Here is a 21,018-nt window from a genome sequence, read left to right on the forward strand (position 1 = left end):
TTGTTCAAAGACCCCAAAATATGAGACGGTAAGTATTCAATTGTCAATTCAGTCATTTATTTAGACAAACCATTATTGCAATACGTTAAATAAAAATAATACATAATTAATGCTCTTTTGCACAAATGACCTTCAAGCTGCTGCATTCATTTTTGGCTATGTTGTTAAACGTATTTGGAAAAAATATAACTTTTTCTATGATGATGGCTGCAATATGGAACGCGTTCCATTATGCACTTTGAGATGCTTCAGCCAATCAGAGTGCAGCCTGAGCTGGAGGCGGGTGGGTTTAGGGTGAAGTTGCCCTTAGAGGCTGACTTTGGGTCAGTTTTGCATTTTCCCCACTACAGGTTAGGATTTGGGGAGGGAAGCTGATCCTAGATCTTTACCTAGAAGAAACTTCACCCCGGGGCATTGAGGACTACTGTTCCACCACACAAGCACTTAGAGGTTTAGTGACTCAGATTGCAGGGGCTCTAGATGTCATGCGCTTGCTTGTCAATCTTCGATTTCAAGTGTTCCTTGTATGCCAGGATGTCTCTGTTCCATTTTGTGATGGTTTGCTTCTCACACACCCAGATCTCCTGAGCCACCTGAAAAAATATATAATAATGTTGGCGTCACAGCATTGGCAATGAACAAACCTCAATTGAAAACATGTTCCCTTTCTCTCTAATTCTATCCCTATTGTAATCTCGGAAACCCAGGTGCTCGATTAGGTTCTGGGGGAAGATGTATGAGAAAAGATACTAACGAGACTAGCGAAGTCTCCACCCCCCTAAATGGAATCTCTCAGCCAAAGCATGGGCAAAATGTCTCCTCCCTTTCTGAAATTCAAAAGATGTGCACACCTGCAAAATCGTGATTTGTACAAATGATCACGTCGTCACATCACACAGTCTGTTGACAAATGCTACGATACCATCCTGTGTTACATGCGCCTGTCCACGAGAGATTATCCATGTTGTAACTACCTGGCAGGGTCTAAGTCTGACTTTGTTGCACATTGGGCTATGTGATGTGAGGTATAGATGAGGGACCGGTCAGGGAGGATAGAATGGTGGTACCTGCTGGATGAGTCTGAAGTCGTGGCTGACCAGCATCATGCCGCCCTCGTAGTCGTTGATGGCGTCAGCCAGGGCGTCGATGGTCTCGATGTCCAGGTGATTGGTGGGTTCGTCCAGGAAGAGCATGTGGGGGTTCTGCCAGGCCAGCCAGGCGAAACACACCCGACACTTCTGGCCGTCCGACAGGTTCCTGATCGGACTCACCTACGGGAGAGGACAGAGTAAGGACCATGAACATGAAGGAGTGCAAGTGCTTATGTTAAGTTTTTTATTAATTTTTTATTCCAGGAGGAAGATCAATCAAATTCCACCATCAAGTACCCACCAGTATACACCACAGGTTAACACTACAATGATTGTGGAGGATTAAAATATGTTTGACAGGAACAGGTATTCCAACAAACATGGGAAAAGTTTAAAGTCACTATTCCTGTACTATCAATGACGATGACAACAATCATGCAAAGTCACTTCAAACAGCGTTTCTATACCAGGTGAACAATCTGATTGTCAATGCTTCTCCAGTGGATCCTGGGCCCAGACCGAGCTCTGCGGTCTCACCTGTTGTTTTCCTGTGAGGCCGTAGCGGCCGATGATCTTCCTCATCTCCTCCTTCTCCTTGATCTCTGGGTAGCACTTCATCATGTACTCCAGAGGAGACAGGTCCAGCTCCAGCTGCTCTGTCAGATGCTGCAGATAGATGACACCATACAGGTATATTAGATACATTCAGATGCACTTTAACAAGCGGCTGCGGTCAGACAGACGCATGAACGCACTTGAAATGGATCAATTGTCAGTTTTTGGTCCATAAAAAGTTAAAGTCAAGTATTTTCGAACAAGCTTCATATGTAAAAAGGCGGACATATTGTGAGATTTTAGAAGGACAATCATCTCTGTTGTCTGTCATCCGACAACGATAACTCCCATTGAAAAACCATTGACTCAATCCCAAATTTTCGGACACAAAATCCCAGCGTGTCGGCACCCTTACATGCTGACTACACCGCCCGCGTTGCGTGCGCGAGCGATGCAAAATAAATGTACACATACATGTTACTCAATCATTTCATCCAAACTGCTCATGCGCGTCAACGAACAAGCATCTGTGTACCCAGGCACTAAAATAGAACTTGGATCTATTTTTGACGCTTGACGCCCTGCAAGTCCCGCCTCTCTCATCTCCTCATTGGTTTTTAGGAGCATATACCCACGTGGGTGATTGAAAGATGAACTGAGGTCCACGCTCCAGTCAAAATTGGTTGCCAACCGCCATGTAAAGTCCATAGAAGAATAAGAAGGCTGAAGGAGGAGAGATTACTAGAAACGAACTAGGTTTCCCCTTTTATCTGTGGATTAATTGTTGGAGAAGAGAACACATGATTTTGTGTGACTCAAAATGGGTCAAAATTATTTGAAGATCCAGAAAAAAAGGACCTTGTGCATTACAGGTAAAATAACCAAATGTTAATATCCCAGGACAAATTAGCTAGCAACAGCAAGCTAGCTAGCTAAATGTCCATGAATGTTTCATGTTAATGTTTTCTGTCCCCAAATTAATATATACTGAACACAAATATAAATGCAAGATTTTACCGAGTTACAGTTCATAGAAGGAAATCAGTCAATTTAAATAAATAAATTAAGGCCTAATCTATGGATTTCACATGATTGGGCAGGGGTGCAGCCATGGGTGGTCTAGGAGGGCATAGGCCCACCCACTGGGGAGCCAGGCCCAGCCAATCAGAATGAGTTTTTCCCCACAAAAGCGCTTTACTACAGACAGAAATACTCCTCAGACGATCCCGCAGGTGAAGACGCCGGATGTGGAGGTCCTGGGCTGGCGTGGTTACATGTGGTCTGCGGTTGTGAGACCGGTTGGACGTACTGCCAAATTCTCTAAAACGACGGAGGCGGCATATGGTAGAGAAATTAACATTAAATTCTCTGGCAACAGCTGTGGTGGACATTCCTGCAGTCTGCATGCCAACTGCACGCTCCCTCAAAACGTCAGACATCTGTGGCGTTGTGTGACAAAACTGCACATTTTAGAGTGGCCTTTTATTGTCCCCAGCACAAGGTGCACCTGTGTAATGATCATGGTGTTTAATCAGCTTCTTGATAATCCATCGACCTGACAGGTGTGGCATATCTTGGCAAAGGAGAAATGCTCACTAACAGGGATGTAAACACATTTGTGCACAACATTTGAGAGAAATAAGATTTTTGTGCGTATGGAACATTTCTGCTCATGAAAAATGGGACCAACACTTTACATGTTGTGTTTATATTTTTGTTCAGTATAGTTGGTTCAGAGTTTGTTTTGGTCCTGATCGCGTCTGATGTGGATGGACAAAATCAACATGCGCGCGATGGTACACGCGGACGCACACGCGTGCCCGGTCTAGTCAGCATGTTAGGCTCAGACAGGTTTATCTCTCTGCAACCGGGCTATGGAGGCTACGGAGAGTTGAAGCATCCATGCATCAAATCGCAGAGTTTATTTATGCCTGTCAATCAAAACCCAGCGACTGGCATGGGATGGCCGTCTTTGGGAACCACCAGGCAATGTGTCATGTTACTACGTATTTTCTCCTACCTGGTGATATCGGCCAATCTTCACGTGAGAATGTTTCCTGATCATGCCGTCAGTGGGGAGGAGCTGAAGAGACAAAGAAAGAGAGGTGTATTACGGTATATGCCATACTGTCATTACTAGATGTTAAAACAAGACTTAACTGAAATGGCACCACCTACCTCTCCCATAAGGAGTTTGAGGAGTGTAGACTTCCCTGCTCCATTGGGCCCCACCAGAGCCACTCGCGTGTCCAGGTCAATGCCAAACTCCAGGTTCTTGTATATGTGTGGCTGGAGGAGGAATAGGCAGATTAGTGAATGAGGACAGAACATAAGAAATGTGCTCTCAGACTCCAATAAAAACCTGCTCATTGCTACATACTGACCTGGTTGTCACTGTATTTGAAGCTAACATTCTGAACCATGATAACAGGAGGGGGGATCTTTCCACAGGAAGGAAAATAAAATGACAGTGTCTATGAGAGGGAGAGAGAGATATGATTACCACCACTGCAACACTCAAATTAGCCATAGCGTGAATAACCTATTATTTATTTCTAAGAGTATACACTTCTTTGTTCAAGAGTAAACCATGAATGGCTTTAGAAAGATGCAATGGATGTGATTCAGTTCAGTACATAATATATTGCATCCACACAAACCACAAATGTTTCAGTGAGCCTCTTGCCTTGTCATCCAACACACGTTCAGTCAGCCCTGAGGCCACCATCTTCTGCAGCGTCTTCTCTTTGCTCTGGGCCTGTCGTGCCAGCTTGGCCGAGCCATGACCAAACCTGGCAATGTAATTCTACACAGCGGGTAGAGAGATGGTGTTGAGGATAGCACAAACAGACTGGCACTTAGGCTATCATACTTTAACAGTACAGGGGAATAATATTGCCATGTGGGGTAGTAGTACTCTGCACCGCCACAATGTAGCGCCGTCTACCTTCATGTGTGAGATCTGGTCCTGCTCCCAGTTGAAGCGTTTCATCTGGTTCTCTTCTAGCTCCTCCCTGGTCTTCACGTACTGGTCATAGTTACCCTTTGAAAAGTAGAATTTGTATGGTCATCCCACACCATTCGGTGAAGCCAACGGACACACTGTCTCGCATGCATAATTAGAAACAGGCCATAACCCCACGACCCCCTTCTCCTCCCTTATAAGGTGTGATGAGATCACAGTTGGCTGTGTCTGTCCAGGACACTCTAGTGTAGGGTTTCTCAAACTGGTTGGCACCTTAATTGGGGAGGCCGGACTTGTGGTAATGTCTGGAGCGGAATAGGTGGAATGGTATCAAAAACCTGGAAACCATGTGTATTTGTTACCATTCCATTTGCGCCGTTCCAGCCATTATTATGAGCCGTCCTCCCCTCAGGGCCTCCACTGGTCCTGGGGCCCCCCCGGGTGCACGTTTTGGTTTTTGCCCTAGCACTACACAGTTGATTAAAATAATCAAAGCTTGATTATGAGTCGGTTATTTGAATCAGCTGTGTAGTGCTAGGACAAAAAACTAAACTTGCACCCAGGGGGGGCCGCAGGACGGGGTTTGAGAAACCCTGCTCTACTGCACAATATACATGGTTGCCTTCTAAGGGGTGACTCAATAGCCTGATGGAACAAGCATGATCGCTGCATTCACCATTCTTTTTCACTTCAATGTATGTGTATCTGTCGCCAGGTGTAACATGTTTATGTATTTTAAATTGCCAAATAAAATCTATCAACTAATCAATCAACTAAAACAATGGTGAAAGGAGCAAACCGGCTGGTTCCACCAAGCTAGTGACTGATTGCCCTTAGATAAACTGCTAAATAATAGTGTGGCAAAAGTGAATTGATCACGTCTGTTGAACAGGGGGTGAGTGAGCTCGCTGCTGTGTTCTTACCGTGTAGTACTTGAGCTTCTTCTGGTGCAGGTGGATGATGTTGGTGCAAACTCCGTTCAGGAAGTCTTGAGAGTGAGAGATGAGCACAAGGATTCGCTTGAACCTGACAAGGGATCGGGACATTCAGCACATCTCAAATGCACATGACTACTAAACTGATTGACATTGATAGATGAAGAGGCACACTCACGATGCGAGCTCCTCCTCCAGCCATACACAGGCATCCAGGTCAAGGTGATTGGTGGGCTCGTCCAGCAGCAACATGAAGGGCTTGATGAACAGAGCTCTAGGAGGATGAAGAGTGAAAAGAAAACCATTTGTTACAGACATATTCTACTCATATTATTGCAATGTAAAGGTAATCTGAGATCTGACTGGGTAATAAACTGATAACTAGGTCATCATGTCCAGGCATCTGCAACCAGTAATGAAACCCGTCTACTATGTTCAATAACAATCTGACACTGGTTCCTAACACTTGCATTGACTCTGAAACAAACACTTTATTTTTGGTGTGTTGGCTCTATCTCAGTAATAAATTGGGTAACGATGGCAGTATCCTCACAGCGTTCAGTAGAGGGAGCCAGAATATCATCACCGACAAAACCAACACTGTCAACTGGTTAGGGGATGTTGAGAAGGCGTAGCAACCAACTCAACTTGCAGTACAGTGCATTCATCTTAAAGCATCACGTTAGATTTCCCACCTAGCCAGAGCCACACGCATCCTCCAGCCTCCGCTGAAGTCCTTGAGCTTCTTCTGCTGCATGGCGGCGCTGAAGCCTAGGCCGTGGAGGATCCTGGAGGCCCGCACCTCCGCCTTGTCTGCATCCAGCTCTTCCAGGCGCTCGTACAGCTCCATCAGCTTCTCACACTCAGCTACAGAGGGATGATGGGGGAAACTGTTTCAGCTACATTGTATATGTGGTCCTCTGTAGCTCATTTGGTAGAGCATGGCGCTTGTAACGCCAGGGTAGTGGGTTCGATCCCCGGGACCACCCATTCGTAAAAATGTATGCGCACATGACTAAGTCGCTTTGGATAAAAGCGTCTGCTAAATGGCATATTATATTATATTATATATGAATAGATAACTATTGTGCAGCTGGTTGTTTCCGGGAGAATACAACTAGGTGGTTTCAAACCATGCCCCAGTTACCTTTCATAAATTAAATGAAACTATAAGGTGGTGGTGCTTTGTCAAATAGATACAGTATGTGTTTCACTCACAGTCCTCGGCTGCCAGCCGCTCTGCCTCCTTCTCCAGCTGGATCCTCTCCTCGTCCACCTCCATCACACACTGCAGGGCCGTCTTGTCACTAGGGGCCATCTCCCTGGTCAGGTGGTAGATGTCTATGTGCTCGGGGATGGGGATCTCGCGGTGGCCGATGGCTGATAACAACATGGACTTTCCTGCCAAAGGGAAACGCCATACGTTAGCAGCGGCTCTCAAATACAATGCACACATCCACATTATCCACATTTAAGATCTATTACGATGCAATGGTAACATGCAAATGGTGATCAAATGACACTTAATAAAAACAGAGAGAAATGTGTCAGTGAGTGTCAGGTCACACTAAAGAAAATAAGACAGTGGAAAAAACACTATCACACACAGATGATGGCCTAACTCTTGTTGCCTCTAAATAAAAAATAACTTAGAAAATGTATTTTGTTTGAGTGCAGACCCTCTACAAATGAGAAATGGGTCAGTGAAAATCATTGAGGTTGTGGCCCCTGGCGTAGGGCCACGCCCCTATGTGACGACTTATGGTGGTACTACCTACCTGTGCCGTTGAGGCCGAGGAGGCCGTAGCGCCGTCCCGAGTTGAGCTCTAGGCTGGTGTCGGTCAGCAGCTCCTGACCGTGGAAGGTGAGCGACAGGCTGGCAATGTGCACGTCGGTGCTGTTGGGGTGGGACGCCAGCACCCCCGTCACCGCCCGTGCATCCAGCTTCTTCAGCTCAAACTCATCCAGCTCCTTGGTCAGGCTAGCCACCCCTGTCAATCACAATAGTCTGGTTGACTATATTAAGCCCAAGTAGAGTGTTAGCGTGCGGGTTAAAGCTGTCAGACACCGTGGTTAATGGAAGCCATTGGAATAGTGCTGAAAGATACTTTCCCTGCTGGGAATATGTCACGAGTTTAGAATAACTTCTATTCAACCAACCAGTGGACATAATAATCCAATACTGATTATTGATAACTTCAGTGCATTTTCACTCCTCTCACCATTGATGTCTGCTCCATTCTCCTGGCTCTCTGGCTGGTCGTTCTCCCCATTAAACTCATCCGTTTTCTTGGTACGCGCCTGGCGGGCCTTCGCAGCTTCCTTCTTCTTCGCTGCCTTCTTCTTTGCAAGATCTGACGGCATTGCTCGTCCTGAACCCCGGACACCAGCATCCAAAACAAGAAGAGAGCAACAAAAATGGACTGCCGAGTACTTAGCTGTGGACACTAGTGAATGACAAGAAAAATAGCAGCAATGTGTTGACATGACCTTGAAATTAGAATTCCTTTAGCTAGATTTAGAAGGAGACATGGACCAGAGCATTCTATTTACAGGACCATTGTGCAGAAGAGGCATGCACTGCCGCTTGAATTATGCCTTGTTTACATTGTGACGTATTTCATTCACTTTCACATTAACCATAACCACTCCGTTTGAATTTATCCAAACTCTGCGTCTTCTTCAGTCCGGCCAGAGTACGTTGAAGAAGAGGATGTTACCAAACCACTGAAGAAGATGAAAAGATGTGGTTTTCGACGATGGGTTTATGGAATAGCTAGCAACTTGTAAACAATTACCCATTCCTATAAGTGAGTGTATGTTAATACACATTGGCTGCTAAGCCAATTATACTTGACTGTTGCCTACTGTTGATAATCACAAGTTTACTGGAGAACTGAGACCAAGTAGAGACTTTGGACAGGGTGGATAATGGTATAATATAAGGCAGTTTATTCAGAGGTAAAGATATCTGGAATCGCGTGCACGGACCCGTTCGTCAAACTCTTAGGGAGCTATCTGAAGAGAGCCCCGAAACATTGTGTGCTGACATTTTATGCAATAAAATGAAGTAGGTTGAATCTAGTAGTTCTGATCTTCTGATTGGTCCTGATGAGTTGGGCGAGGTCCCTTCCAGGCCAGTGTCACTGTTGCATTGGCTCTGAGTCGGGTTCTCTGTCTTCAGATGTTCAGCCTAAGAGAAGGGGATTTTTGTGTGTGTGTGTGTGTGTGTGTGTGTGTTTAACAGTGATGATGTGTGTGTGTGTGTGTGTGTGTGTTTAACAGTGATGATGTGTGTGTGTGTGTGTGTGTGTGTGTGTGTGTGTTATCAGTGATGATGTGTGTGTGTGTGTGTGTGTGTGTGTGTGTGTGTGTGTGTGTGTGTGTGTGTGTGTGTGTGTCCTCAGAGCAAGAACTCGTGAGTTGGAAGAACTGAGAGACCTATGGCGTGGGTGTTGTCCTTGGCCACCTGCTGACAAGGCTGACAAGATAGGACTCTTTTGTCCATTGTATTGAAAACAAACGCCCAACACAAAATGGGTCATGCACAAGATTTTAGTCAGACCAAGCTATAACATTATATATTTACTACGACACTACCGTTTTAGTTTATTGTGATGGTAATGGCGTTCGTTTTTAATTATAATTATTTGGTGGAGGTCACTAGCTACAGTATAGCCTAGCTCTTAGCTAGCTAGCTGCTCTGTAAACTAGATCGACTTGCTAGAAAGTTATAGAAACAAGTTGCGGAAAAATTAACTAAACAATAGGTTTCTCCTGTCTTGAATGAAAAGGTCATATTTTACAATCTCCCAAAATAAATGCAATCCCTGATCAGAGACAAGGCTCTCCTCCATCTTGTCTTGTGAAACCTTCCCTATGCTCACCCTCCATGTTGCAGTAGCTGACTAAACTCAACTCCAGGATTTACGATGGAGTTGAGAAGCGACTAGTGTGGGCGGACTGGAGCTCTGACGTCACATAAAATGTTTTTTTTACTACTGATTTCAGCACCCAAAGAATAGCCCGCAAGTACGGTCGTCACTAGTTACCACAGCCACAAAGTCATAATTATGGCTAAACCCCGCCTATTTCTAAAATGTATATTCTTGAATCTGATTCTAACCACACTGCTAACCTTTTATTAATAATACCAAAAAGCTAGTTTTCATGATTTTTTACAATATAGTTACATTTGACTTTGTGGCTGTGGTAACTAGTGACAAGTCGCAATTACAAAAAACGATGGCATTTTAAGTGACGTGGAGCTTCAGTCCGCCCACTAGTCGCTGTACTAAATCGTGGAGTTGAGTTTAATCCGCTATGTCGCAGTTGACGTCAAAAAACGTCAACTGCGGTTGGCACGGCCTAGCCCGGTTGCATTAGCGCAGCAAGCTATAAGGTTGCTTATGACGTGGTAGCTGGCGAATCTAGCTAACTAATCGGCTTCGGTGAATATCAGACAAATGAAACTTTATGTGAAATTGCAATCAAAAGTTAGCATATCTAGCTAGCTCGCTCCTGACTGAGAGAGTCGCGCTAGCAGCAACGTGGTTAGCTGGCTAGGCTAGCTCGCGTTGTGCAACTCAACTTTCTATTTTTCGCGCCAACTCCATTTCAGAAAAATAGCTAAAAATGCTAAGCGGGTCAGGACAATATATTTTAATGAGTCCATCGCTTATTCTTCGGTGTATGGCTTTCTTACCTTGGTGACAGTCACACTACTTTCGGGCCGGCTTGCTGTCACTGAACTACTAACGACTATTCTGCTAGCAACACTAACGATGACGTCACTTTCTATGTTAATGAGGAAACCTTCAAAATAAAAGCCCGCATTTCAAAACATCTGAAGTTGACCAATTTATCAAAATATAGTATATTTTGATCATTGTCGATTTTTTATTGTGCTTGTAAGCAAATGCAACAAGGAATTTATGGGGAAAAATGTAATATGTTCTTTAACATTATTTTAAACATTATTTTAAGACCACTATTGAAAAATACAATGTTCAGACTGGTTGTTGACAATATTGTGAATAAAAACTATTCTTTGCGCCTATGTAAAAGTAGGGTTGGGAGTACTAAGTAGGGTCTGTATAATCTATATATGGTGTTATTTCATGGGGCACTGAATAATACGGAGTGTTGCTGGCCTTTTACTACACCCATTCCATAGGCCACAATGCAAATCACTGTACATTATGAACTAGGTTTGAATCACATACCCCGCCTTTCCTTCTAGCGAGGCTAGAGCTGACCCTGCCTCAATTGGGAACTTACTATGTAATTAGCTACAAACTTATGTAATTGCAGTAAAGTAAAGCATTCTAAATTGTGAACTCAACATTATGTACGCCCTGTCATTATAGCTGATAACAGATGTTCTGTGGCTAAGATTTATACTACTGACTGTCATTAAAGTTATCAATTTAGAGTTGAGTCACATAAAAGCTCACTGGTATGCGCTGGGGAAGCGCAGTGGAGCGCTCTGAATCACATCATCATCAGATGAATGCAGAATGAGAAGCAAGATTTGCAGATAAGACCAAATGGCATATTCCAGTGCAGCGCACGCTTTCCAGAAAGTTTCTCTCGGACCAGTAGTTATTTTTATGAATTCATGAAGATCTGACAGAGATGCTTTTCAGTCTTGGAGGCGGTGAATTACTCACTTTGAGGAAGTTGCTCATGTTAGAGGAAAAAAGGTCGCCATGGTAAGCTACCTGGCTAATGTAGCTAGCCATCATTTGAAGAAAAGACATGATGTGTTTCTGTGCATAACTCTGACAGTGAATGTGATTGATCTCCGACAACCTACAGACAAAACATCGATAATTGCGACTGAATCAACTAAAATTGAGAGGAGAACGAAGGAGGGAGGACCAACACCGTTAGCTGATACCGATGCTTGGATGTTGGATGTTCTTTTGTCAGGGTATCTAAAATATGAATTCAACGTTGTAAATCCCTGGTTTGTTTTGAACTAGCTAGATAACGACAATAGTTTCATTGTATGTAACTAATTAGTACATTATTAGCCAGTCTATTAGCTAACTAAGAAAGTAATAGCAAGCCAATTGCAATTTGTTATTGCAGCTGGCTAGCTAACATGTTAGCCTGCTAGCTAACTAACTAGCTAGATCGTTTATTATGGGACAGCAGCCAATTGTTAGTACAGTAGGTATTGACTGCTGAAGAGTGGCAGTCAATAAAGCTGTCTGTCCACTGTCCAGTTATTCTCTAGTAAATGGCACTGATAAGGATGTAGTGAGCCATCTAATCCATGGTACAATAGTCACCAATAAAAACACAGCCAGGATTGTGCCAAAGTATATCATACTTTACTGAATCTAGCTTGAAAGTTGAAAGTGGTTGACACTTCACCAGAAGGGTCATTACACGGTTTTGGAACAGCATTCTGCAAATAATTATATAGAAAACCTCAGAGGAACGTAACATAACACTTTATTGACAACACCCAAGTCCACCGCTTCGCTATGCGTCTCTCCTCCTTCCTGGCCGTGTTCAGGCCTGCTCTTCCCCTTATCCTGGGGCTCTCTTTAGGATGCAGCCTGAGCCTGCTGATGGTCTCCTGGACCCAGGGAGACACAGAGGACTCGTGTCGAGGTGAACTGGGCAATGGGGGTCTCTTCATGGGCAGCAATAGGGGAGACCCACCAGGGGACCATAAAGGTGGTCCTGGGAATGAGGACTTCCAGCCACGCATCATACCATACCACAAGGACCCCAACAAACCACACAAGAAGGTCCTCAGGTGAGCATTTTGGGATGGATGCACAGAGGAATACTACATCCTATCCTAACATTAGATTTCAGAGACAGTTTGCAAATGGAAGACACTGCATCAATGTGTCTCAAAAATATATGCAGAGCTGTGAGCTGTCGGATCTCTTTTATGAAATGCTCTTTTATAACTGTGTTCAGAAAATATGCACCCCAGTGTGAGGCATATGGGTTGTATTTTCTGCTAACTAACGCTTATGCAACCCACCCACATTGCCAAATTCTTCATTGATATGTGAATGAGGCAAATCATGACGCTCGTTGCAGATGCATCACACTTTGTTCCAAAATGAAGGCATTTGTAGGTCACTGTCTGTTTGATTCCCAGGGATTTTTGTTGTTTGTTCACCTGTTTAATAGGCTTAAGCTTTTATCCCTTCATACTGGGTCTAAACCACTCTAGGGTGGATGCGCAGTAGAATATGTAGGCCCTACACTTTTAGGGAACAGAGAACACAATTTCTTAGGCTATACAAATGTAGGCTATATGAAAACGGTCCCCCCAAAAAGGGAAAGACATGGTCAATGCTATTAGACCACTGCTGACCTTCCACCTCTTTATAAAGATTTGTTCAAAAAGCCCATACGGTTTGATAATCCTACTGTCTCGCTTCTCTCCGAATCACCTCTTAAAGCTGATTATTGGCCGGGAATGGGATATACTGTAATTAAACAGTTAACCAAGTGTGTCTGAAGAGCCCACCATTTTAATGATCTTAGAATGTTTTCAAAGTACAGTCATGGGACAGAATGACTCAGAATGATCAATTTCATTGAAGTGTCTTTTATGAAAGGCCTAAACCTATCTGAAGAATTGTGATGCCTATTGAATATGACTATGATCTCCTTTGGTCATAGCCTAAATCCTTACTTCTTGCAGATGGTGAGAGTTAAGTCTAGACTGTAGAGTTCAACAATGAACCCAATGACATCCTCTTCCAGTACCTAGCCATCTGGACAAGAATGGGCACTAGGCGCATTCAAGACTTATATTTACCATGACATTTTTGTTTTTATCCAATTTGACATATAACAAGTACATTTTTTGCAGAAATAATATCATTTTAGTAACAACTTTGTATAAGCATATTATTGTTACATAGTACATTAGACAAGTAATTGCATAGTAATGGAGTTGAGCGTAAAAAAAAAATACTCAGTAAGATATGGCTGTTCCTTTTACATCGCTCAGCTCTGCTCAGTATTGAGTGAGTTTGATTTGAAACAGGGAAGGTCCCTCTGAACACCGCTCTCCTCTGATCAGGACGCGCTACATCCACACTGAGCTGGGCATCCGAGAGCGCCTCCTGGTGGGTGTGCTGACCTCGCGGGCCACCCTCAACACGCTGGCAGTGGCGGTGAACCGCACCGTGGCCCACCACTTCCACCGCACCTTCTTCTTCACGGGCCTGCGCAGCCCCAAGGTCCCCCACGGCATGGCGGTGGTGGCCCACGGCGACGACCGGCCTGTGTGGCTGATGTACGAGACGGTGCGCCACTTGCACCAGCACTACGGCTTGGACTACGACTGGTTCTTCCTGACCCAGGACGACACCTACATGCAGGCCGAGAGGCTAGCCGAGTTGGTGGGCCACCTCAGCGCTGGTCAGGACCTCTACATGGGCCGGGCCGAGGAGTTCATCGGTGGGGAGGAGAGGGCCAGGTACTGCCACGGGGGTTATGGTTACCTGCTCTCCCGGAGCCTGCTGGCCCGCCTGCAGCCCCACCTGGACACCTGCCGCAATGACATCCTCAGCGTCAGGCCTGACGAGTGGCTGGGCCGCTGCATCATCGACTACCTGGGTCTCAGCTGTGTGGAGGTGCACCAGGTAAACTCACAGCTGAGACATCGTTATAAAACATGTTTATAGAGTTGTTCAATAGAGTTTGCAATGATAAGCTGTCTATTTTATCAATGAGTCCAACGCTGATATGTCATCATGATTTACAGTACTTTGACTACACCCGTCAGTTGTCTCACCTGCGAGATGGCTAACATTTCCCTCCCCACTGTTTGCATGTGACCTACAGGAGATGACGTATCGCTACTTTGAGCTGGGGAAGAATGCAGACCCAGAGCGAGAGGACAGAGCCCAGTTTAAGAATGCCTTCACGGTTCACCCCGTGTCAGAACCCAGCCTCATGTACCGCCTGCACAAACGCTTTAGCCAGATCGAACTGGACTGGACCTACCTACAGATACAGCAGCTGCAGGTTGGTGTTGTTTAATGGGATTAGATATGCTCTCTCTATGCTTCGGGCTATTTGATGAGTTATCACTGGTGTTGGTTTGACTGTTTACAGGTCCAGTGTGCAAATGTTAAATATTTCTACATAACACACCAATTTCTACAAATCTACGCCTGGGCAGAAATTCCTATCTGATCCAATATGTCAGGGAGCCAGACAGTGACTGAACATTTTGTCAGGACATGATGTGATGTGTGAAATTCGTCATTTTGTGAACAATCTGTCAGTTTAAAAGTGTCAACTTTGTAATTCAATTCAATAAAACTTTATCCCCTCAAGGGCAATTAAGAAAAGTATGTCAGTTTTACAAGTATCAAGTCACACAAAGTCCTCCACAGAAAATGGCCTACAATATACAACAGACTTCACATGATTCCCTAATACCATACACCCCAAACAATACATAAATACAAAATATAATAAGCGTATTACACTCAGTGTACAAAACATTAGGATCACCTTCCTAATATTCAGTTTCACACCCCCACCCCCCCTTTTGCCCTCAGAACAGCCTCAATTCGTCGGGGCATGGACTCTACAAGGTTTCGAAAGCGTTCCACAGGGATGCTGGCCCATGTTGACTCCAATGCTTCCTACAGTTGTGTCAAGTTGGCTGGATGTTCTTTGGGTGGTGGACCATTCTTGACACACACGGGAGCGTGAAAAACCCAGCAGCGTTGCAATTCATGACACACTCAAACCTGTGTGCCTGGCACCTACTACCATACCCCGTTCAAAGGCACTTAAATCTTTTGTCTTGCCCATTCACACAATGAATGGCACACATACACAATCCTTGTCTCAATTGTCTCAAGGCTTAAAAATCCTTCTTTAACCTGTCTCCTCCCCTTCATCTACATTGATTGAAGTGGATTTAACAAGGGACATCAATAAGGGATCATAGCTTTCACCTGGATTCACCTTGTCAGTCTGTCATGGAAATACTTTTGTACAATATTGCTAATAATAACCTTATAATACGCTTTGAGAGACGCTGACCAAGGAGCAAGTCAAACCATTAAAGTTGAGCCTTAAAATAATGACCCTTAACATTGTTCATGAATATCCTAATACTGAAGAAAAAAATATTTTAATAGATGCTTATGGTACATGTAAACACTGAAAAGTTGTCTCATCATGGTTGTGTCTTCTGTCTTTTGTCCAGGTCCAGATCAACAACCTGAGTGAGCTGACCCCAGAGGGGAAGGCGGGGGCCACCTGGCCCATCGGCGTCAACCCCCCCTTCAGGCCCAAAACACGATTCGAGGTCATCAACTGGGAGTACTTCACCGAGGAGCACATTTACTCGTGCCCAGACAGCTCCCCCAAGTGTGAGCTACGTGGCGCCGACCGGGCTGACGTGAGCGCCGTGCTGGAGACGGCCGTGGAGCGCCTCAACGAGCTCTACCAGCCCCAGCTGCGCTTCAGGAAACGGCATCTGCTCAATGGCTACCGGCGCTTCGACCCCACGCGAGGCATGGAGTACGTGCTGGACCTGGCCCTGGAGGCTTTCACCCAGAAGGGTCACAGCCAGGTCATCGCCAAGCGGGTCAGCCTGCTCCGCCCTCTCAGCACCATCGAGATCATCCCCATGCCCTACGTGACGGAAGCCACCCGGGTGCAGGTCATCCTGCCAGTCACGGCCCGCGAGCAGGACTATGTGAGCAACTTCCTGGACATGTACGTGATGAACACTCTGGACACGCATGACAACGTCCTGCTCACCTTCCTGTTCGTCTACGACCCCTTCGACGCCCAGCGGATCAGTCAGGCTGACGTGTTCGCCGGCATCAAGGCCATGATTGGCGAGGTGGAGAAGCGTTATAGCGACGTGAAGATCCCCTGGATCAGCGTGAAGACGGAGGTGCCGTCACAGGTCAAGCTGATGGACATCATCTCCAAGAAGCACCCGGTGGATACGCTCTTCTTCCTGGCCTCGGTGTGGACCGAGGTCAACGCCGACTTCCTCAACCGCTGCCGCATGAATGCCATCAGCAACTGGCAGGTGTTCTTCCCCGTCCACTTCCAGGAATTCAGCCCGGCAATTGTGTACCGCGACCAGCAGCCCTCAGCTGCCTCCTCCTTCACTGCCGAGGCGCTGCGCGATGGACGCTTCGACCGCCACGTCTTCGAGGAGGCCTGCTTCTACAACGCCGACTACATGGCTGCGCGCACCAAGATGGCCGCCGACATCCTGGACAACGATGAGCTGCTGGAGAGCATGGACGTGTACGAGATCTTTGTGCGCTACTCGGGCTTGCACGTGTTCCGGGCGGTGGAGCCGGCGCTGGTGCAGAAGTATGTGCGGCGGGCGTGCAACCCGCGCTTCAGCGAGGACATCTACCACCGCTGTGTGCTCAGTAACCTGGAGGGCTTGGCCTCGCGATCCCACCTGGCCATGGCCCTGTTTGAGCAGGAGCAGGCCAACAGCACCTAGAGGGTCTAGTTGTGCTCTTCCACTGCAGCACTGGTGTCACTCCAGACTTTTCTGGACCAGGCCTCAGAAGGCAACATCTTTGGGCCAAACACTGGTGCAGAGCCTGACAGTGGAAATGCACCATACTGTAGGTCTACCATCTAGAATGACATGGTGCCTTTGGCCTTTATGAACCTCAACCACACTGCCTAGACTTTTGGAGTAGGCATATTATGGGATGCTTAATCTTTAAACAGATCCCTAAGGACCAAGGAATAAGGACCCATGTGCAATCTTAGGCCTGCGAAGACTGAGGAACAATGTTACAACATGTATTCCTGCAAACTGTGTGTGCAGGCTGCCAGAACTCTGTGCTTTCACACAAATGGTAGGCCAAGGGGAGGCTCTATTCGGAGGTGATGAATGAACAATGAGCAACATTGATGTCTGATTAGGGCTGGGTGGTATACCGTATTTTACTATGTACCGGTACTGATGCTAGGACCAGTTAGTTTTTTTACTTTATCTTCAATAACGGTATTTCAATGTTTGGTTTGTTAAATGTGATACGCCACTCCGGCTCGTGTAATGTCAGTTTTTATAGTTTACTCCGTTTGCTACTTGAGCTGTCTCTTTCCTCCTGCATGCCACTTCCCCATGCGCTTCCCACGCCAAGCCCTGCCCCCTTTCACTGTTGGTTGTCAATGTGGTGCCGTTCACTCTGTCTGCATGGTCAGATGCAACAAGATGTTGGTGAAAATTATACTGATTTCCATTTTGCTTCTTAATATAAATCCACAACAGTTCTATAATGACATTAGTTTATGTATATTACAGTCCGCAAACCAGTAATTTGTAGTTTCTTAGCAAGTTGTGGCTAAAATAAATCGTGTTTGGGCTAATAGCTAGTTAGCTGACTAGCAAGCTAGCTAAATGTACTCAGAGAAAACGTAGCTAGCTAATACAGCCTGATACCAGTGCTGGTGTAGGCCTAGATCAGTATGTTGTTTGTGCAAAAGTATCTTCTAAATCAGAGCTGAATAGGCGATGCATGAATATGTTAGCTAGTGCTAGCTAGCTACATGACGTAAGAGGAAATATGTAGTGTAACATTAGGGTCCCCTGGGAAACACTGACCAACACTTTGGTTCCTACCCTGTCACAATAATTCCTCCCTGGCTTTTTCATTCATTGTCATGTCAAACAACAATATATTCAAAGTACTGCCCACTATATTCCCGTGTACCTCAGTTGGTAGAGCATGGCACTTGCAACGCCAGGGTTGTGGGTTCGATTCCCACGGGGGGCCAGTATGAAAAAAAGAAATGTATGCACTCACTAACTGTATGTCGCTCTGGATAAGAGCGTCTACTAAAAATGTAAAAATGTAAAAGAAATCCAACTATAGAATTAAAATAATCATTCTATTTCCATGATTCCAACAGTTCACCAATTAATTAGGCCTATATTTTTTTTCCCGTATCATGCAGCGCTACGTGGCACAGTGTGGAAATGATAACAAATTAGTGCAGGAAATGCAGAAATATTGTGATATTATATTTTGGCCATATCGCCCAGTCCTATGTCTGATGTTTTGTTTTACCTTGAGAAAACCATCATGAGCTATATATCTTCCTTCATGACTGTGCTGATTTATGATGCTAATACTGGAATTAAAGAGAATTAAGTGTCTTATGTGTCTTTCAATTGGCTCAGTATGTCGAACCTGTAGAGAGTGTGGTTTGTTTCATTCCCTCGACATATATGGTCTGTTTTATAAACATTTCTACAGTTATTAAAGGCATTCTGACGCTTTTCTTATGTTATTGTGGAATCCCAGACCTAGCTATTTCCTTTGCTATCTATCTTTTGTGCAGTTCAAGGTTAGTTTGAAACACAGCTTCATTACCGTGGGGTCTCAATTAGGGAAGACAAAATAAAACGACTTGTCTTTGAGAACTACAGCCTCAACGACGACAGATGAGTGATGCATACTTTGCAAGTCAGGACTGAGGGTTTGCGAGCCAAGGACAAGCTATTAGGGGTGTAGATTGTAGTGGTTGATATTCCTCCAATCATATAGCTCTGAACTCTGTATTCTTCCTGGTTGCCTCTAGAGCTGCGCCCTGAAGCAATGTACAGTTTGTACTGAAGCCTGATATCTGCCTCCTCACATTAAAGTCAGTAACCCTCCACCCCTACCCGGGCCTCCCTGGATTTTGGATGGAATTCTCTACACATGTGTCTTAGGGAAGGGAGTGCAGATTCAGAATGCCCTAGCAGGGTGGGTTTTGTCCACCTGGCCACAGTCCAACAGGGAGAGGGAGGGGGAGCTGTTTCTCCATAGTGTGGTGGGTGGAGGGGGGTTCAGAGCACTGAATAGGTCACTTGACAGCCTCTCTGGGCAGGGGGCGAGAGGATTGCACTGAGGGGTGAAACCGCCCCCTGTGCAATGGATGTCAGGCCAGGGTTTGGCAGAGGGGAGGGGGGGGTGAAAGAGTTTCTTTCTGTGGTAGCTAGCTAGTGCTGAGGTTGTAGGTTAGCATTACTGCATGCACTCCACCTGTTTAGACACGGTCAACAATAACTCACTTGTCTGCCATCTCAAAACGACGTCTTGCTCATGCTAGGACTGCTAGAAGTATTACTCCCTTCTGATTTTTATCGGTCAGCTTATTGCCAAAAATTCAAATGATCTACCTCTCACCAAAGCCAAATACTATTTGGCCCAGTACTACAGTGAGGGAAAAAAGTATTTGATCCCCTGCTGATTTTGTACGTTTGCCCACTGACAAAGAAATGATCAGTCTATAATTTTAATGGTAGGTTTATTTGAACAGTGAGAGACAGAATAACAACAAAAAAATCTAGAAAAACGCATGTCAAAAATGTTATAAATTGATTTGCATTTTAATGAGGGAAATAAGTATTTGACCCCCTCTCAATCAGAAAGATTTCTGGTTCCCAGGTGTCTTTTATACAGGGTACGAGCTGAGATTAGGAGCACACTCTTAAAGGGAGTGCTCCTAATCTCAGCTTGTTACCTGTATAAAAGACACCTGTCCACAGAAGCAATCAATCAATCAGATTCCAAACTCTTCACCATGGCCAATACCAAATTGCTCTCCAAGGATGTCAAGGACAAGATTGTAGACCTACACAAGGCTGGAATGGGCTACAAGACCATCGGCAAGCAGCTTGGTGAGAAGGTGACAACAGTTGGTGCGATTATTCGCAAATGAAAGAAACACAAAGTAACTGTCAATCTCCCTCGGCCTGGGGCTCCATGCAAGATCTCACCTCGTGGAGTTGCAATGATCATGAGACCGGTGAGGAATCAGCCCAGAACTACACGGGAGGATCTTGTCAATGATCTCAAGGCAGCTGGGACCATAGTCACCAAGAAAACAATTAGTAACACACTAAGCCGTGAAGGACTGAAATCCTGCAGCGCCCGCAAGGTCCCCCTGCTCAAGAAAGCACATATACAGGGCCGTCTGAAGTTAGCCAATTAACATCTGAATGATTCAGAGGAGAACTGGGTGAAAGTGTTGTGGTCAGATGAGACCAAAATCGAGCTCTTTGCCATCAACTCAACTCGCCGTGTTTGGAGGAGGAGGAATGCCCCCAAGAACACCATCCCCACCGTCAAACATGGAGGTGGAAACATTATGCTTTGGGGGTGTTTTTCTGCTAAGGGGACAGGACAACTTCACCGCATCAAAGGGACGATGGACGGGGCCATATACCGTCAAATCTTGGGTGAGAACCTCCTTCCCTCAGCCAGGGCATTGAAAATGGGTCGTGGATGGGTTTTCCAGCATGACAATGACCCAAAACACACGGCCCTGGCAACAAAGGAGTGGCTCAAGAAGAAGCACATTAAGGTCCTGGAGTGGCCTAGCCAGTCTCCAGACCTTAATCCCATAGAAAATCTGTGGAGGGAGCTGAAGGTTCGAGTTGCCAAACGTCAGCCTCGAAACCTTAATGACTTGGAGAAGA

At 45.4% G+C, this 21,018-nt stretch overlaps 2 protein-coding genes across 5 annotated transcripts; one reads left to right on the plus strand and one right to left on the minus strand.

Moving 5' to 3' along the window:
* Positions 1-35: 35 nt before the first annotated feature.
* LOC311100264 (ATP-binding cassette sub-family F member 2) lies at positions 36-10,338 on the minus strand. Of its 3 annotated transcripts, none has more exons than XM_084141107.1 (15): positions 10,252-10,338; positions 7,769-7,918; positions 7,325-7,537; positions 6,765-6,947; positions 6,242-6,413; positions 5,725-5,820; positions 5,535-5,637; positions 4,594-4,689; positions 4,333-4,452; positions 4,031-4,120; positions 3,825-3,935; positions 3,667-3,729; positions 1,629-1,757; positions 1,068-1,271; positions 36-593 (listed from the first exon to the last, which is right to left on the minus strand). In XM_084141107.1, the coding sequence occupies exons 2-15, from the start codon at positions 7,908-7,910 to the stop codon at positions 477-479; spliced, it is 1,839 nt and encodes a 612-aa protein (XP_083997233.1). In that variant the 5' UTR covers positions 7,911-7,918; positions 10,252-10,338; the 3' UTR covers positions 36-476. The 3 variants fall into 3 exon arrangements, with proteins under 3 accessions (XP_083997233.1, XP_083997234.1, XP_083997232.1); XM_084141108.1 differs by having other exon boundaries at positions 7,769-7,993; positions 10,252-10,314; XM_084141106.1 differs by lacking the exon at positions 10,252-10,338 and having other exon boundaries at positions 7,769-8,876.
* Positions 10,339-11,013: 675 nt separating this feature from the next.
* On the plus strand, positions 11,014-18,708 carry LOC311100219 (chondroitin sulfate glucuronyltransferase-like). 2 transcript variants are annotated; one of them, XM_084141038.1, is made up of 5 exons: positions 11,014-11,481; positions 12,076-12,321; positions 13,615-14,179; positions 14,382-14,564; positions 15,766-18,708. In XM_084141038.1, exons 1-5 carry the CDS (start codon positions 11,258-11,260, stop codon positions 17,035-17,037), a joined length of 2,490 nt encoding a protein of 829 aa, XP_083997164.1. In that variant the 5' UTR covers positions 11,014-11,257; the 3' UTR covers positions 17,038-18,708. The 2 variants fall into 2 exon arrangements, with proteins under 2 accessions (XP_083997164.1, XP_083997163.1); XM_084141037.1 differs by having other exon boundaries at positions 11,079-12,321.
* The last annotated feature ends 2,310 nt before the right edge of the window (positions 18,709-21,018 follow it).

Source organism: Coregonus lavaretus, assembly GCF_964263955.1.
Source record: "Coregonus lavaretus genome assembly, chromosome: 2".
In the NCBI taxonomy this organism is placed as follows: Eukaryota; Metazoa; Chordata; class Actinopteri; order Salmoniformes; family Salmonidae; genus Coregonus; species Coregonus lavaretus.

Bases quoted from the DNA above. Each gene is read 5' to 3' on its own strand.
- LOC311100264 (XM_084141106.1), bottom strand. From the start codon at position 8,033: ATGTCAACACATTGCTGCTATTTTTCTTGTCATTCACTAGTGTCCACA. The intron at 7,538-7,768 runs GTGAGAGGAGTG...TGTGATTGACAG, and splicing joins GAATGGAGCAGACATCAATG to GGGTGGCTAGCCTGACCAAG. The intron at 3,730-3,824 runs GTAGGTGGTGCC...TTGTCTCTTCAG, and splicing joins TCAAACTCCTTATGGGAGAG to CTCCTCCCCACTGACGGCAT.
- LOC311100219 (XM_084141038.1), top strand. From the start codon at position 11,258: ATGGTAAGCTACCTGGCTAATGTAGCTAGCCATCATTTGAAGAAAAGA. The intron at 11,482-12,075 runs GTATCTAAAATA...GGCCGTGTTCAG, and splicing joins TTGGATGTTCTTTTGTCAGG to GCCTGCTCTTCCCCTTATCC. The intron at 12,322-13,614 runs GTGAGCATTTTG...TCCTCTGATCAG, and splicing joins CCACACAAGAAGGTCCTCAG to GACGCGCTACATCCACACTG.